Source organism: Podarcis gaigeae (assembly GCF_964106915.1).
Source record: "Podarcis gaigeae genome assembly, chromosome: 4".
Lineage (NCBI taxonomy): Eukaryota > Metazoa > Chordata > Lepidosauria > Squamata > Lacertidae > Podarcis > Podarcis gaigeae.
Window position 1 is genome coordinate 39,578,546 of NC_139677.1, and position 18,278 is coordinate 39,596,823.

At 44.3% G+C, this 18,278-nt stretch overlaps 1 protein-coding gene across 4 annotated transcripts in view; it reads left to right on the forward strand.

Moving 5' to 3' along the window:
* TBL1X (transducin beta like 1 X-linked) overlaps positions 1 to 18,278 on the forward strand; it is a 132,695-nt gene that overhangs the window by 111,380 nt on the left and 3,037 nt on the right. For all 4 annotated transcript variants that reach the window (XM_083734453.1, XM_083734452.1, XM_083734451.1 and 1 more), the window contains 10 exons: positions 1,150 to 1,282; positions 5,888 to 6,029; positions 10,722 to 10,785; positions 10,898 to 10,995; positions 12,187 to 12,247; positions 13,066 to 13,187; positions 14,268 to 14,342; positions 14,532 to 14,659; positions 15,665 to 15,830; positions 18,008 to 18,109. In XM_083734453.1, coding sequence (XP_083590579.1) covers positions 1,150 to 1,282; positions 5,888 to 6,029; positions 10,722 to 10,785; positions 10,898 to 10,995; positions 12,187 to 12,247; positions 13,066 to 13,187; positions 14,268 to 14,342; positions 14,532 to 14,659; positions 15,665 to 15,830; positions 18,008 to 18,109 — 1,091 coding nt within the window. The remainder of the gene's footprint in view (positions 1 to 1,149; positions 1,283 to 5,887; positions 6,030 to 10,721; positions 10,786 to 10,897; positions 10,996 to 12,186; positions 12,248 to 13,065; positions 13,188 to 14,267; positions 14,343 to 14,531; positions 14,660 to 15,664; positions 15,831 to 18,007; positions 18,110 to 18,278) is intronic.

An 18,278-nucleotide genomic window follows, 5' to 3' on the forward strand; every position in this document is an offset into this window, starting at 1 on the left:
CCAGCACTAACCACGTGTCTGGGTCTATAAGGGTATGCCCAGTTTCCACACCATAGAATAGGCACCAGCACTCTAAAATTAAGTTAGGAAACTTCAACTCCTGCATTTAGTCAGGGACCTCATTCACATGTCCTGGTAAATCACATGAACGTTCTCTCCCCCCTGCTAGCGGATGGGAGAAACATGTCTGAAATGGGGACTGTGCTTTGCTTTGCTTTGCTCCAAACAAACCATGTTTTGCAGCACTGTCTTTTTCTTGACCAGCTTGTTCTTGTTCCTGACATGTTTGTGGTTTGTGTGAGTTAAATTAACTATGACGCCCAGTTTGGATATAACACTACATCAGGGATCATGGTTTGTGTGGGTAGGGATGAGCAAAGTGGCCTAGATTCAGTGTGAACTGGTCTACTGTAGGAAACATGAAGAGGATCAGACTTTTAATCACAACATCACTGTACTAAAAATATGCATAGTAGTGCACAGCTAGGCAATATAAGGCAGACACAAGCTTGTCTGTGTTCAAATCCTTCCTCGGTGTTATGTTCAGTAGATGGGCTTGGGGAAGTGGTTTAACTGAATTTCCCCTAAGTCTCAGCTGTTTCTCCTTACTGTTTCTGAGTCAGCTATTTCCCTATCTTCCCCAACCCCCATTTGGATGTTATATTCCCAGGATTAAAGATTAATTTATTTGGGAATTATCCATGCGTAAATAAAATTTGGCAGTATAACTATGTGTTACTTTTCCCTATAGGATCTCTTGCCATTAATTGCACAGTTTGCAATGTACAGAAGGGAGCAGAAACTAATCACTGTGTGCGGTTTTCATTGTTGTTATAATTAATGTCATCTTATCAGCAGTTCACCCAGATCATGGTGTGAAATATGACTTGTTTAAAAAGCCTGTTCTTAAATGTAGAGAGTTACATTTCCTTCTGATCTTGGTAAGGAAAGTGTGTGTTTATCCAGCCAGCATAAAGCAATCAAATAAGTTATTGGAATTAAATGGTTTTGTCCAGTCTTCTCTGTAAATAATTACAGCTAAGAGTAACATGCTGCAAATTTGAAAAAGCAAAACAGAACAAAACTGAAAAGAATAACTAACAGTACGTAATCACTGCCTTACCTCAATGTGTGTGTTTTGTCATGTAGATAATCATTCAAAGCCAATGGAAATTGATGGGGATGTTGAAATTCCTTCTAACAAAGCAACAGTTCTCCGGGGTCACGAATCAGAGGTGTTCATCTGTGCCTGGAATCCTGTCAGTGATCTGCTAGCATCGGGGTAATTTAAAGAATTAGAACAGCTCTCACTGTATTTAAGTTGCATTCATCTCTAGTCAGTGCTGATTTAGAGCATCAGTAATGTGGATCTCATGTGCCCTCTCTGTATGTCATTGTTATGACAGACATAGTCTTAACACATTGTGGCTAATGCGTTCTCTCAAACCAACTTATAGGAACTTGGGAGGCTGCCCTGTATTGGGTCAGACTGCTTCCTCCATCTTACACCATATTGTCTACTCTGATTGTGTGATGGGATAATGAGCTGCTTGTGCGTAAAAGCTTGATCCCGCTGGGGTTTGGCCGGTCATCCAAACCCAGGCACTAACGGAGCCCCCAAAAGCATGACTCCGTCAGTCGCTGGTAGAATCTGACAGTGGGCGTCTACGGAACTTACGCCAACATAAAAGCTGTTTGACGGACATGCGCTTTCGTGACTCTCTGCGTGACAGTTTCCGGCGAAGGGAGGGAATTCCTAAAGGGGGTCTAGTTACCTCTTCACTATTCTCACTAGAAGCGTCTGAGAGCCTCCCCTCCGCTGTAACTCCTGCACTCCCCCTGCTGGTTCCTGCTTCTGCTGCAGAGTCTCTCCTACTCTGCTGGAGCCTGTCCAGCACCTCTAACTCCGATGGCAGTTCCCTGACATCCACCTCCCCCCCAGGCCCCCCTTCACCCCCTCCCGCCTCCTCTCCCACTGGCGGTGAGGGCGGAAAGCCCCTGAAAGAGCAATCCTCGTCATCAGAGGATTCAAACACTTCTAGCCACGGCGTCCCGTCTCTCTCCCCGTCTTCTTCTTCTTCGTCGGAGGCAGCTTCCTCACCCACCCCTGACTCTGGGAACCCTTCAAACTCTCCCTCCTCATCGGTGGTCCCAAAGTGTTCCCTTCTAAATCGTGCCACGGGTTGCGGTTTTCTTGGGAAACGCTGATGAAATGTTTCTATTAAGATCTCGTCATTCACTACCTCTGCTGGCACCCAAGTGTTTTCCGACTCTACTTCCCCCTCCCATTCTACCAGATATTCCACCTGATTCCCCTTCCACCTGGAATCAATGATTCCTGCCACGTTCATGTCGCGCTCTCTCTCTTCTATCACGAGCGTTTGGGTGGCCTCTCTCTCACGCTCCCCCCACTCACGTCCCTCTCGGTACGGCGACAGTAATGACCTGTGAAATACTGGGTGTAATTTCATGTGACTGGGCAGTCTGAGTTTGAATGCTACTGGGTTGACCTGCTGTATGACCTCAAAGGGTCCCAATTTCTTGGGTCTCAATTTCTTACTCCCACCCTTGAACGGTAGTCCTTGGGTGGACAACCACACTCGGTCTCCCACCCTTATGATTTCACCTTCCCTCCTATTTCTGTCTGCTTGCTTCTTATATTCTTCCTTGGCTCTCTCTAAGTTAAGTTGAAGCTGACGGTGGATCGCTTCCATCTCTTCAAAAAAATGTTCCGCTGCCGGCACGCTCCACCTCTCCCCCCCCTCTCCTGGGAATGCCCGGGGATGGCACCCATAGTTTGCCAGGAAAGGACTCATCCCTGTGGACACATTCTCCGCGTTGTTGTAGGCAAATTCGGCCAGCGGTAGCTTATCTACCCAATCATTTTCTCTGTCCTTTACATAACACCTCAGGTATTGTTGCAAAATGCCGTTTGCCCTTTCCGCTTGCCCATTAGTTTCTGGGTGTCGGGCAGTGGAGAAATTGAGTTCTACTTGCAGTAAGCTCATAAGTTTCCTCCAGAACCTGGAAGTAAATTGTTTGCCTCTGTCACTGACCACCCTCAAGGGGGCGCCATGCAACCTGAAAATATGCTCTACAAACAACTTGGCGGTCTCCTCCGCTGTAACCGCATGTGAACAGGCTATAAAATGACACATTTTGGTTAATAGATCTACCACCACCATGACAGCTGTTTTGCCTTTGGATTTTGGCAGGTCCGTCATAAAATCTATGGATACTGCCTCCCAAGGCCTTTCTGGCGTGGGTAAGGGTTGTAATAGCCCCGCTGGCGCCACCCTCTCTCCTTTTGCTCGCTGACACCTGTCGCAACCCCTAACATATTCCCGCACGTCCTCCCTCACCTTGGGCCACCAAAACTCCCTGGTAACCAACCACATGGTTTTGTGCTGTCCAAAATGTCCCGCTGTGGGGCTGTCATGCAACTGCTTGAGTACTCTGCCCCTCAGTTCCCCATCTGGTATGTACAGTGCCCCTTTGTAATACAACGCCCCGTTCTTTTCTTCAAATCCCCCTGTGTTCTCTTCTGTCCTCCTGAGTTCTCTGAGTTTCTCTTGGGCGTATTCATCGTTCTCCGTACCTTCCATCAGTTCCCTTTGCCCCACCAATGCCGCCCCACACACCCAGCGGTCTTCGGAGATTACATGCCTTGCCTCAGGCGCTCCCTCCCCCTCTAAGTACTCAGGTTTCCTGGAAAGGGCATCCGCTCTCACGTTCTCTGAACCTGGCACGTAACGAATCTCAAAGTGGAATTTGGAGAACTCCTGGGCCCATCGCACTTGTCTCTGGTTCAGGACACGGGCTGTTCTCCAATATTCCAGATTTTTGTGGTCAGTTCGGACTTGAACCTTGTGTTGCGCCCCAATCAGCAAGTGCCGCCATTTCCGGAATGCTTCATGAATGGCGAGCAGTTCTCTGTCGTACACTGTGTAGTTCCTCTCGGATTTGTTCAATTTCCGCGAAAAGAATGCACACGGTCTCCATTCCGACGTATCCTTTCCCGGCTGGAGAAGCACGGCCCCCACTGCTCGGTCTGACGCGTCAGTCTCCACTCTCATTGGTTGTTGTAGATCCACGTGCAGAAGCTGTTCTTCCGACGCAAACGCCTGCTTTAGGCGTTCGAACGCCCGCTGCGCTTCTTCCGTCCTTCACTGGTGTTTGAAACTGTGCGCGCGCGCGCTGCTCCAAGTTCCATCGGCTCTGCTGGCGGGAAAGGCTGCTCCGGAATCTCTGGAATGCGGAAGTCCTTCCAACGTTCCCCCTTTCCTTCCCGCTTTTCCAAAGCTCTAGCCTCCTGGCGTGCTCCTATGGACAGCGCTGATTTAGTCAGCTGGTCCATAGACTCCGCCCTAGGCGCCCGGGAAAGTTCATCTTTCACTGCCGGAGAGAGACCTTCTTCAAATAGCATTTGAATAGGTTCACTAGCAAGGTTCCACCCCAGTCTATGAATCAGCATGGTGAACTCAGTCCAGTACTCACGTACAGATCGGCTCCCCTGTTTACAAGCCATCAACTCCCTGCGCACCATCCCCTGCTCAATCTCGCTGGAAAACATCAAGTCCATGGCGCGAAAAAACTTCATTGTGTCCTTTAAGATTTCATTATTGGCTGCCATCAGGGGGCGAACCCAGTCCCTCGCCCCTCCCTCTAGATGGCCAATCACGTACGCCACTCTAGAGTTCTCATCGGGGAAGTCATCAAACAGTAGATTGAGAGCATATTGCATCTCTGTTCTAAAGGCTTGATAGTTCCTGGGATTCCCCCCAAATTTCTGCACCAATCCAGGCACCCTTCTGGCAAGTGGGGTGGTTTTCCCCTTATCTGCATCTTGAGCCCTCCTCTCCTCCAGCCTCGCCGTTTGCAGTGCGAGCTGGACCTCCAACGCCCTGTACCTTTCTTCCAGGCTTGGATCTGCTCCAGCTCCAGCTGCCCCGGTTCCTGCTGGTTCACTCATGATGCCCTCTGCTTGCACAAACAGCTTTCGGAGACTGTCAGATTGCTGTGATGGGATAATGAGCTGCTTGTGCGTAAAAGCTTGATCCCGCTGGGGTTTGGCCGGTCATCCAAACCCAGGCACTAACGGAGCCCCCAAAAGCATGACTCCGTCAGTCGCTGGTAGAATCTGACAGTGGGCGTCTACGGAACTTACGCCAACATAAAAGCTGTTTGACGGACATGCGCTTTCGTGACTCTCTGCGTGACAGTTTCCGGCGAAGGGAGGGAATTCCTAAAGGGGGTCTAGTTACCTCTTCACTATTCTCACTAGAAGCGTCTGAGAGCCTCCCCTCCGCTGTAACTCCTGCACTCCCCCTGCTGGTTCCTGCTTCTGCTGCAGAGTCTCTCCTACTCTGCTGGAGCCTGTCCAGCACCTCTAACTCCGATGGCAGTTCCCTGACAGATTGTCAGGGGCTCTCTAGGGTTCTCAGGCAGAAAGTCTTTTCCTCTGCCTGTTACCTGAGCCTCCTTTTAAAACATAACTACTATCTATGGCCCCAGCATCTAATAAAATCCAACATCTAGTGAAATAACTTCCAAGAGAGTGGATTGCCCTTCGTAGTGCATTTTTGTTAGCCTTGTTCTGTCAGGTTTCCAAATACAATTACTACTGCAGTTTTGCTTTACAGTGTTAGGGTTAGAAATTGGAAGTTGTGAGGTCCTGGAGTTGTTGTTACTCAATCATTTTCGGTTTCTATATTATTTCATCATGTTGTCGTTGAACGTGCCTTGTGATTTTGTTGTTGTTGTTAAAGAAAAGCAGTTTATTCGTTTGTTGGGTTCTTTTAAAAAAAACAACATTTCCTGTGTGTGTTAACAAATATACGTTCATATCCTGTTCCGTGTGCACGACAAACACATTTCCTCTTGATAGATCTGGTGACTCTACAGCCAGAATATGGAATCTAAATGAGAACAGCAATGGTAGTTCCACTCAACTCGTCTTGAGGCACTGCATAAGAGAAGGAGGACATGATGTTCCCAGCAATAAGGATGTAACATCGTTGGACTGGAATGTAAGTTGACTGCTAAAACTCTTGAAAATGTCTGTGAAATGTAGATTGCTATATATATATTTTTTAAAAAAATTGGTGCTTCCATTCCAACCTGGTGTTATTTTACACTAGCAAAATATCTGTCACCATGATGGATGGAGTGTGCGTAGGGGGGATTATATACGATAAGGGGGATCCCCACACACCAGCAGATCTTTTTCAGGAGGGCTAAGCTACTCAATGACAGCGATAAGGAGGACCCTTGCAATTGCAGCATTTTTGCCAGAAACACTTTTATTTTTCCATGTCATTATGTGTGGCAGTCATCCCCATACCTAAAAGAAAATAAAAGGTGGGATGAAATGTTTAAAGCTTATATGAGCAGGTAGGTAGAATAATTGTTTTGGAAAGGGCAAGCAGTCCTTCCATCACCTCAAGTGTAAAAGTCTCACAGTGCTTCTGTCATTTATTCAGACTCATAGCCTAGTCGCTCTAGTTCCTCTTTGCAAACAAGTACAAAACATTTAACAGCTCATGAAAAAGCTTTTTAGTCTTTCCATGCTGTTGCTTTATGCTTGATAGACTTTGATCTAGCAAATCTTCAATCTAAGAAATAGGATTTGCCCACCATGCCCTCCCCATTTCCATGACTTACCCCTTAAGATTCAAAAATATTTTATTGTTGTTTTGTCAGAGGCCTGCATCATTGGGGAACCTGCCAAGGGTACTGGAGCTGCGAAGAGCCTATTACTAGCCAACCCAAGGCTGTTGCTGCCCATCCTTCACCTCGCCTCCAGCCATGCCTCCGGGCGTATTATAGTGGCGAGTGGTTTTTACTCCAGTCTGCTCTGACACCATGTTGGATTACCCAAAATGCAACACTGTAGTTGAGTTTGGTCAGATATTGCATTCTGGGTAACTTAACTTGGCAAGTGCCCACTGCAGATTAGGTCTGAGCACCAGCTTGGCTCCCATTCAAAAGCACCACCAATGGCCATCATTGAAACATGTCCGGGGGGGCGGGGGGGGTGAGGTGAGGTGAATGAATGAACGGCAGCTGCACTATGGTGGGAACCGACGGGGAACCTGGTTGATGTCAAGTGAGGGTCTATCATTGGCACCATGCTCATGTGCCACCCCCGGTCCCTTGCTAAATAATGACTTTTGCATCACTGCTCTTGAACTGAAGCCTAACACATTTATTATTAAAATACACAAGAGAATAGACTTCATCATGTGGTTAGTATACAGCTGGGGGGGCGGGGAGTACAGTATCCATTTAAGAAGCATCAATTTACCTGTTTTTGCATGGCAAGCAGTCAACAGTTTGTTAAATACTTCTGCAACATTAACTCGGTGAACCAGAAGCACACTTATTTGCTTAGCCAGTTGGAGCCCTCTTTGTTTATTTATGTGCAAAGTGTTGTGATGCCTTTTATGAGGCAAAGATAAATAGTGTAATGAACTTTTAATTTGCAAAAACAATGCAAGAGTTGTGCAGTGCCTCATTTGGAGTAAAAGATTTACGCTGCCTCTAAGACAAACTCAGCCAAAACAAATAGGTTTGTAAGATTAAAGGTTTCCTTGCTTTGCAGTGTTTACTGCCGTCTGCAAATGAATCAGGTCTCCCACTTGCAAAATCACGTATGCCTCTTCCCAGCGCAGTGAAAATCTAGTTTGTATCCTGTTGTTATCTGTCCTCTTTGCTGTATGTCATGCATAAAAATGCAGATAGCTCCACACTTGCCATCCTCTTTTCCGCACTATGGAATAAATTTTCTGCAAAACATTCTAAAGCTCCCGGGGGTTGTGGCAGACAAGGATGTTTTCTAATCTTAAACTCCAGAGCTCCAGAAGAAGTAGCAGAAGTGTGAATGACATGAATGCAAACAATAGGACTGGGAAATGAGCCGTATGGCTGTAGTTGCACTATTAAAAATATGAGGAAATCGTTATACATAGCATCCTATCCCAATTGTTATTCTCCACCAATAAATAAACAAAACTTTCCCCCCCCCCACCACCATGGATTGTAAAAAAAAATGTGCTCTTAGTCACCGATCAAAAGTATAGAAATAAAAAATAGTATTCATAAATGTAGTGTATTATATCTATGATACCTGCAGCAACTACATAAGGGGGACCAATGTGATTATCCCCATATTATCTATGGGGGTAGTAGCTGCAGCTAGGAGTTAGTGGCTTGGCCAAGGGCCACTGAACAGGAAGCCTCGAGAAGCAGATCCATGAGTCATTTGTGGTTCTGCTTTTCAAGCTTATTGTGCAACTTAAGGACAGAGAGGTTCCTCATATGCCCTCTGGCGTATGAGTTCCAGATGCATTAGGAGTATTTCTCCTTCCTTTGCATGTTCTACCAGTAGTGTGATCCACTCTTGCATTCATTCATTCATTCATTCATGCCTGCTAGCTTCCACCTACATTCCAAGTCACGTGAAACATTCCAAATCATACCTGAGCTTCTTTGTTGAACGAGAGCTTTCTGGTGCACCGTCTTAAATACCAATGCACCAGCTTATTCTCTTACATGTGGCACGCAGGAGAGAAAGCACAGAACATGTACATGTGACACTGTTAACCCTCATTTCTTCCAAAGAGCTTGAGGCGGCAAATACAGTTCCTTCCCTCCCCATTTTATCCTTACATCCAATGTGTGAGGTAGGCTAGGCTGAGATGTAAGTGACTAGAACCAAAGTCAGCTTGTGAGCTTTAAGGCTAAAGGGGAATTTGAACATAGGTGAAGTATAAAATGTTTGAAACAATGGCCAAGCTTGCACTGAACAAATGTGTGGGTTCTTGGAACGATTATCACAGTATCCCTTTGCTCTTCTCCTTACTGCCACTGTGCTACCCAGGCCTAAACCATGGTTTGGCTTAGCATTATATCCAAACCTGAGGTCATTGTTTGTCTCACTTTGGATAAACCACCATCTATAATGAAGGATTGTTCTTAGTTTGCTGCTTGCACTTTGTCTGCGGCCTACAAGTCCCCCTCTTCGGAACTATATATCTCTGCTTTTCTACAACATAGGAGCTTCAGATGAGTTCACATATGAATGTTCACACTTGACGAATGCAACTTCAGGTGATGGCTTGTATGTGTGAAATAGCTATTACAGAACAAATGCCAGTCAGGGGTTATATATCACTTGACATGATATCAAACATATTTTAAAATAAGCATCATAACACATATTTGCATGTGAACTTGGGGAAATGGGCTTTTATTCCCAGCCGTTTCCACTTGAAATACTTTAGCCTTCAAGAATCTAATGCTCCCAGATACTCCACAGTTCAGATGAGGTCTCAATTAGGCAATTATCACCTCCTCAAGTTGCCAGTTGTAAAGTTAAAAACAGTTACATTTTGGCAGGTGAAAAAACAAGCCTCCCCAAAACATCAGTTATTGGGTGCCCTATAGATTGTATGCATTCATGTATGTATGTATGTATGTATGTATGTATAAATGAATGCATAAAATAAGTACCATATTTTTCGCCCTGTAGGACACACTTTTCCCCCTCCAAAAATGAAGGGGAAATGTGTGTGCGTCCTATGGGGCGAATGCAGGCTTTGGCTGAAGCCTGGAGAGCGAGAGGGGTCGGTGCGCACCGACCCCTCTCACTCTCCAGGCTTCAGGAGAGCCGCAGCGCCAGCCCCACAAGATTGGGGGACAGCGGGGAGGCGGAATGCCGCCATCCCACTGCCTCCAGAAGTGGTTTGGAAGCTGACGGCGGGGAGACGCATGCTTCTCCCCGCCCCAGCCCCGCAAGCTCCTGGTCTGCAGGCGGGCGGCGGGGAGAAGAGCGCTTCTCCCCACTGCCTGCCCCGCAAGCGCCTGGGGGGGGGGGAATAATTTTTTCCCCTTTATTTCCCCCCAAAAAAACTTGGTGCGTCCTATGGGCCGGTGCGTCCTATGGGGCAAAAAATACGGTAAGTGTTGGTTTCTTGTGTGTAAAGCACTGAACTGTAAAGCACTTTAGGAAGTGCTTATTACATAGTCAAGAAGCTATGAAGACTCTTAATGAAGTCATCTTTCAGTTGTTGTTCAAAGGATAAAGAAAATGAAATGAATGGTTGTAATGATCAAAATTAATTGGGACTTTTGTATCAGTAAATACACACACACAGAGCTTTATTTCAGTCCCTAGACACAAAATCCACAGTGCAGCAGAACTGTCTTGCTAGCCAACAGAAGGGCTTTAGCCCATATTTCTAATTCTTACTGCCTCCAAGAGGAATTAAGTAAATATATGTAAAAATTCCATTGAAGCTGTTCTGTTCTCTTCTGTTCTCTGCTCTGTTCTTTCCTCAGTGGTCTTCTTTAGGGAAAAGGGAGGAATATAGATATGTTGGCATGTTTGGCAGGGTAAGGGAAGGAAATCTCTCAGCTCAGCTAAAACACCTCATAAAAATAATTATGTCACAATTTTGTTTCTTAGCGGTTTAATTGCTCTGACAGTGCAATGCTGCTTTAGCCATCTTTGTTTCCATCTAGGTGCCAGAAGTGCCAGGCTTTAATCATGGATACAATCCAGTAATGATGCTTGCTCTAGCTTAAGTGGAACACCTAGTTTTGCTTGCTTTTGAAAATTCAGGGTTTGAAGGATGAGTTAGTGGGTTGTAGCTGACTCAGGATATTGTGTGCCTCCTGCAAAAAACACCATTTGATTCTCTTTGTTAACATCCCTATAGACCGATGGGACGCTGTTGGCTACAGGATCATATGATGGCTTTGCAAGAATATGGACAGAAGATGGTAAGATTTATAACGGTATCTGTTTCCAAATAATTACATGTTTTGTACTGCTGAATTATTTCAACTCCCAAGCTATTTGAAGGAGCTAACTCTTGTCTTTCATACTTTGCAGGAAATCTTGCAAGCACCTTAGGTCAACATAAAGGGCCCATCTTTGCTCTGAAGTGGAACAAAAAGGGAAATTACATCTTAAGTGCTGGAGTTGATAAAGTAAGTGTTGAGGTGCATAGCTTGCAAGTATAGAATACCTCTTGGGAATTCAGCAAAATTTTATTTCTGCTCATCTGGGAGGGGGGGAGGTGTTTTGGAAAGCCTAGATTTCATCAAATTGAGTGATTGCTTTCTTAAGGGATAGTAAATCTGTTACATGTGCAGCCTGCCTTGAAACAGGCTGCTTGTTTGCTTGTATGGCATATATAGTTCTCCTCTTCAACGTTGCCAGAGGTTTTTCATGCACGTGTGTATGTGCATTTGTACACATCTGTTTTTCCCAGTGCCTAAAAATATGTCACAGGAAAATATCAGGTATACTGATAGTGGATTCATGCTCAAAGTGTGGATTCTGGTGTAGCTCAAATTGCATTATCTACACATTGAGAGGAAGGTATCAGCAAACTTAAGGCAACCTCAAACACATAGGAATGGATCCAAATAATTAGTTTCCTTCAGGACTGCTTGAAGTAGAGAGACCATTACTCACTCCATTACGTTGCTTAGAAATGGATGGTTGGAAACAGTGTTACTTGTCACAAAGTGTAAGATCTGAACTTTATTTTTCAAGAGGGGCCTAATCACAGCTTCCCTCGGTGTAATATGTTGTGAAGTCACTTGCGGCTTCTGCAAATCTTCTTCTTATACAAACCTTGACATTTTACAAGCTTACTTACCTTTTTGATTATGTAGAGGAAAACCAAGGACCTGATCTAAATCATATCACCAGTTCTGTTGCAGTGTCTGTAGCATCAATCTTGATTGTGATGCAAACATTACCATGTCTCCGTTAATTGGCTATCAATTTCAGGTTATGGAGGCATCATAAAATTCACCTAAACACATGCTGGATGTTATAAGGACCACCTGTCAACACAACACTGCAGTTTACAGGAGGCTTAATACACCATCATTTGTGGTGTGAATCTGAGAGATTTGCTCAAGTGAAGAAATTGACATTTGGTCTCCTTACAGAAACATTTTTTGACTCAGGCTGATTTTAATCTTCCCCTGTGTAATAAGGACAGTTCATTATCTATGTTATATTTTCTTATCTGTGTTGTATTATAACAAATGTATTTTTTGACTAAAATTTTCAGCATTCAACAACAATGTGTTTCATAGTGAAATCTGCTTTTCTTCAGAACTGAATGTGTGTCTTTTTCTCCCTATCTGCCCCCACCAACATAGACGACAATAATTTGGGATGCTCATACAGGAGAAGCTAAACAGCAGTTCCCTTTCCACTCAGGTAAGGCTAATTAGCCGCCCATGTATTTCCTTAAACATTTTAATTTTAGCAAAAGGCAAAGCAGCTTAAGCTTTCGCAATTAAGGCACAAATCACAATAAACCAGTTGATCATTAAGTAATTCAGAAAAGGTCTGCTATAGTTTCATACAGTAACAATCATCTCTGAAAAGACCCTGTTCCATAGCCTGGCTGATTGTTCCTGCCTGATACATGGAGCCTAGGACAGGACATCATCTTGGAATTATGCTTTGGTGGGAACCAAAGACAACTTTGAGAGAGCGCTTTTGGATTACTGCCTTTTGTTGCTGAAAAATGTCACTGAAGCTTTCATGACCACCCCACCGTAGCCTTCAAGAACCCACCATATTTTACTGTATGAAAATACAGTACTGCCGTGTCTTTAGTTTTTGTAGGCACACCAATTGCGTTTTTGTGAAACAGCTTGTACCCAAAATGTGCTCTGTGCATCAGGACAAATATGTTAAAAAATTGTTGTTATGTTATTTGAAAGCCCTTGTGTGTATTTTTTTTTGAATTTTAGCAGGTTCTCTTTTTCCTGGGTGAATCCAACCTAGGAAGCTTAATCAATAGATTATTGAGAGAGATGGAATTTGAATCTTGAGAATGTTGTGCATGCTCATTACTGCACCCCCAACACATTGGTATCATGCGGGTGTTCCTGGGATGCTGCTCCTGACATTGTGGGGGTACTAGGATCAAAGTGCCAGTCATTATATGGAAATGGGAAAGGAGCCTTGCCTATTTGCTTCTTTGCGAGATGTCCTCATGTTGGCTTTCTCTGGTTCCCCTTTTGCAGCCCCTGCTCTGGATGTAGACTGGCAGAACAACACTACTTTTGCATCCTGCAGCACGGACATGTGCATACATGTATGCAGACTAGGCTGTGATCGTCCAGTCAAAACTTTTCAAGGCCATACGGTGAGTTTACATGGCCCTTTTAACCTATTGCAGTTCCTGCTGTGACCATTGGAACATTTCAAGGGTGAGATAGATAGATAGATGATTGATTGATTGATTGATAGATAGACGATAGAGATAGATGATAGATAGATGATAGATGGATAGATGATAGATAGATGATAGATAGATAGATAGATAGATAGATAGATAGATAGATGATAGATAGATAGATAGATAGATAGATAGATAGATAGATAGATAGATGATAGATATAGATGATGATAGATAGATAGATATAGATAGATAGATAGATGATAGAGAGATAGAGAGATAGAGATAGAGATATGAATCTTCCTCCGCCTCTTCTTTCTATTAAGTGTGTTTTACTGTTCTTAAGAACAAATGCAAATGAAGCATTGCAAGAAAACAAGAGTTTGATGATGACAAATGCAGGATGATAAAGTCCTTGCGACAAACTCATCTGTACACTTACTTGGGAGTAAGCTCCATGAAGGTTAATGGGATTGACTTTTCAGTAAACCTGCATAGGAATGTGTTGTAATGAATTCTTATTGGTGAGTAGTTTTCCCTTCTCAAATGGCAGAAGGGAAATGATTTTAGGTTACCTACTTGAGGGAGGAGTTGTTCAGCAGTAAAGCAGAAGTTTTGCATGAACCAGGTCCCATCTTCAATCCCTGGCATCTCCAAGCAGATACGATAAAGACTTTTTTTTCTGGAGTCCTGGAAAGGCATTGTCAGTCAGCACAGATAATACCGAGCTAAACGCACCAATTGTCCGGCTTGACTTGGTATCAGGCAATTCCCCCTAGGAGAACTTGTTCTCTCTCATGCAAATAAAACTGAAAGAAGGCAGCAAACTATACTTTAATCCTATAAAATAGTCTCTATAAACCTGTTTAGCTAATGAGATATCATTTCTGTTATTTCACAAATGAAAGAACCAAACCAATAATTTTAACATGCAATAGTTTATTTGTTGCTGTTATAAATTAAACCCAGATGGCCCTCTTCTGGATAAAAAGGTACAGTGCAGTTTGATACAGAATTGCCATCAATTTAATTATTTTTAAATTTCAGAATGAGGTCAATGCTATCAAATGGGATCCTTCTGGGATGCTTCTAGCATCGTGCTCAGATGATATGACATTAAAGGTAATTCTGGCTGAAGCCTTTGGAACATATTTTAAAGAACTGTTGCTGGAAATACTGTATGAAATGTTAGCCTTTATTTACATTTTTCAGTTGTATTTCTTAAATGCATGCGTATTTCTTGGTGAGCTCTCCTATAGCTGGAGAAAATATTTCAATGTGAAGATTTTATTCCCCTCTGATTTTGTATAGATTTGGAGTATGAAGCAAGATGTGTGTGTACATGACCTTCAGGCACATAACAAAGAGATTTATACTATCAAATGGAGTCCGACGGGACCAGGGACCAACAACCCAAACTCTAATATTATGTTGGCAAGGTAAAAATGAAACAGTTTTACGCATGCTCAAATAAACAGAAAAGTTTTTCTTAGTTTTGTTAACTATGTGTATAGGGATTCTTTCATTTGTATCCCACCCATCCTACAAGGTGTTTAGGGATGCCGGTGGTGCTGTGGTCTAAACCTTGGGGTGGCCTATCAAAAGGTCGGCAGTTCGAATCCCCGCAACGGAGTGAGCTCCCGTTGCTCTGTCCCAGCTCCTGCCAACCCAGCAGTTCGAAAGTACACCACTGCAAGTAGATAAATAGGTACCACTGCTGCAGGAAGGTAAACAGCATTTCCATGCGCTCTGGTTTCCATCAGTGTCTCATTGCGCCAGAAGCGGTTTAGTCATGCTGACCACATGACCTGGAAAGCTGTCTGTGGACAAACGCCGGCTCCCTTGGCCTGAAAGCAAGATGAGCGCCGCAACCCCATAGTCGCCTTTGACTGGACTTAGCCGTCCAAGGGTCCTTTACCATTTTTCTACCTTTTACAAGGTGTTTGGGAGGTCCATACATGGGTCCTCCTCTTTTTATCCTCATAACCTACCTTATGAGGATCACCCGGTCAAGTCCATAGCTAAATTTAGATTGGAACACCAAGTTTACTCCCCCCCCCCAAAAAAAAACCCCTCAAATACTGACAATCGGCAGTTTAAGTGGGGAGTTGAGATAAAATTAAATGTTTCTCTAGGAGCCTAAAAAACCTTACACTGGCCATGCTCATGCAGAATGATGTGTGGGTACTTGCCGTAGCGTGCTGTGAAATTTTTCATAGGCGAACAGTTAGGGCCAGAGGAGCCAGCTTGTCCGGGCAATTGGAGGGGTTGTGGGGTTGACATTGCACGTGTGAGCATCACGCCTCCTTCCTAAGCCAGGCAGAATCTTCCTGGGCTTTGCTGACCGCACGCCACTTGCACAAAGAAGAATTTTTTTTGAAGTTTGATAGAACCTTGACAACGCTCGGTACGTGAAACCTTCTGCTGTCGCCTGTCTCCCATAGTGCTTCATTCGACTCTACTGTTCGGTTGTGGGACGTTGAAAGAGGAGTCTGCACTCACATGTTAACCAAACATCAAGAGCCTGTCTACAGCGTAGCTTTTAGTCCTGACGGAAAATACTTGGCCAGTGGCTCCTTTGACAAGTGTGTCCATATATGGAACACTCAGGTATGGAAATTTCACACCCAAGCAATGAGGAAACGGCTTGGATATAATGTTAACCAAAATAAAGCTTGTCTGTAATATTGTTTGCCAGGGTTAGGCAGCTTCAGATCCGGAAGCCAACCAGAACTGTACAGTTATCTTTATTGAAACTCTGGGAGCTTCCCCACAGTCTACCCTCTTGTTTTGCTTGGCTGGAATGTGGCCTTGAACTCTGAGTATGGTTCTCGCATGTCTGGACGGAGGATGGAGATGGATGTGTGCAGAAGCTAGCCTGCTCAAAGCAAAAATTCACAATTGTGGCTCTATCTGCTCCCCCCCCCCCCCCCATCTGCTGCTGGCATATGCTCCCCTCCAGAAGGGTAGTTTCCCAGAAGGGAATGAGGTCCCCTGCCCTTGCTATATGCACCAAAGACAACAAAGAGCTTTAAGCATATTTATTATGGCACAAGTTGTGGCAGGTGTAGGGAGAGAGAATTGCAAAGTGGGACCAGAAATTCTGTGACAGTGCAGGAGAGTTTTGTGCTCCTTTTCTTAACTACGCACAAAATGTGCATGCAGTCTAATCCAAAGATTAAAATATCTAATCGGAGTGGGTGTGAGCTACTCCAAATTGGGGGGGGGGGGGAATGAATTGGCAAAATGAGAGTCAGTGTTGCACCAGAAGCACCCAGAGAGAGAGACACATTGCTTTCCGTAGCGGACAAGACACTTGCAGTCGCTATTGAGCAAAGTTACTCACCCAAGTACAACCCTGTTACATCAGATGTTATAAAACTTAATTAGAAGGCAGTTCTTCACAGTTTTACTGGGCAGATGTTTCAGATTATAGAGCTGTAGGAAGACAGTCCACGGTACCAAAATGAAGCTTTATTGACAATAAAGAATTCTCATAGTACTAGTGATCCTGTGGCATCAACATGTTGTTGTCAAGGAAGATGTATGTGGTGTTCTGTATGTCCACATTGTGTAAGGAAGGGAGCTCCAGTCTGGATGAAAATAGATTCCTTCCACCATACAGCTATGAGGGGAGTCCCCCCCAGGAGGGAGCATTCTTTTGTGCTAATACAAGCTGTTCCGTGCCCCCCAAAAAACCCATATAGCAATGCATGGAGGGAAGGAATGGACCTTCTGTCTTCACATACTTCTGTACCTATGGCAATTGGGCTTTATTTAACCTGAAATTAAAGAGCGAAAGACAGAGATGCAGCTCTATGCTACATACTGAGCATGGTGCAGCCTTTGCCAACCTGGTGTTCAGCTGGTGTTTGGGACTACAACTCCCATGTGCTAGCTGGGGATGATGGGAGTTGTAGTCCGGAACGCCTGGAGGGCACCGTGTTGGCAAAGGCTGGCATAGTGTATATAGTTTGGCCATAAGAGTAGTTCAGTGTAGTGCAACCACTTTTATCTAGATTCAGCTTCGTCCGACTTTCTGTTAAAAGGTGAGAGAGAAACAGCTACCTCTGCATACAAAGTTATGTGTGTTCTCTTTTACACACACACACACACACACACACACACACACAGAAACAAACAAACAAACAAGCAGCTATGAGCCTTAGAAAGAGGCCTGGTTGTCCTTGGCATTTGTTGACACAACTCTTAGGAGTATAAATAATTATTTTTATTATTATTATTATTATTATTATTATTATTATTATTATTATTATTATTATTGGATTCCTTGCAAGAAAAGGGAAAAGTTGACAACTCTGCAGTGGTGGGGTGGAGCCTGTGGCAGAAGTAGGTGGGGCAATGGATTTGTCTCTTACCTTTCCTCTACCTTTCAAACCATGCAAAAGCCTGAGGTTTACCGGTATGCACACACACTCCACCCCGGAAAGCAAAATGCATTGTTGCAGCCCAAGGAAACATTCCAGCAAGGCAAAACCTCTCAAGGAGGCCTGCAGAAGAGCCAGTGAGAGATGTGGCATGGAAAAAGAAGGTGTGTGTGTGTGTGTGTGTGTGTGTGTGTGTGTGTGTGCAGCCTGAGAGTCGAGTCTCAAGGGTCAGATAGGGCTGCATGTGGGCCTGAAGTTTTGAGCCCCTGATCCAAGCATAATTTGCGTGTATTTCTTAGAAACCTTGGGGAAACACACACACACAATGCAGAGCAAGAAATATTTGCTGCCTGAATAATAATGGTGGTGGTGGTGATTTGTTTATTATTATTTTTGTAGAACGGAACTCTAGTACATAGCTACAGAGGCACCGGGGGAATATTTGAAGTCTGCTGGAATGCTAAAGGAGACAAAGTGGGGGCTAGTGCATCAGATGGATCGGTGAGTCTTTTCAGACTTCATTTTCAGTGATTGTTCCTATCCCATAAATGAGCATAGTTCCCATGTTGTTAAAACTGTCCTCCCCCCATGATAAGATTAGAGATCTGTGAATCAGTGAGCAGTACTGATTCATTTAAGTGCACTCACATCTCCATATGTACTCTGAGCA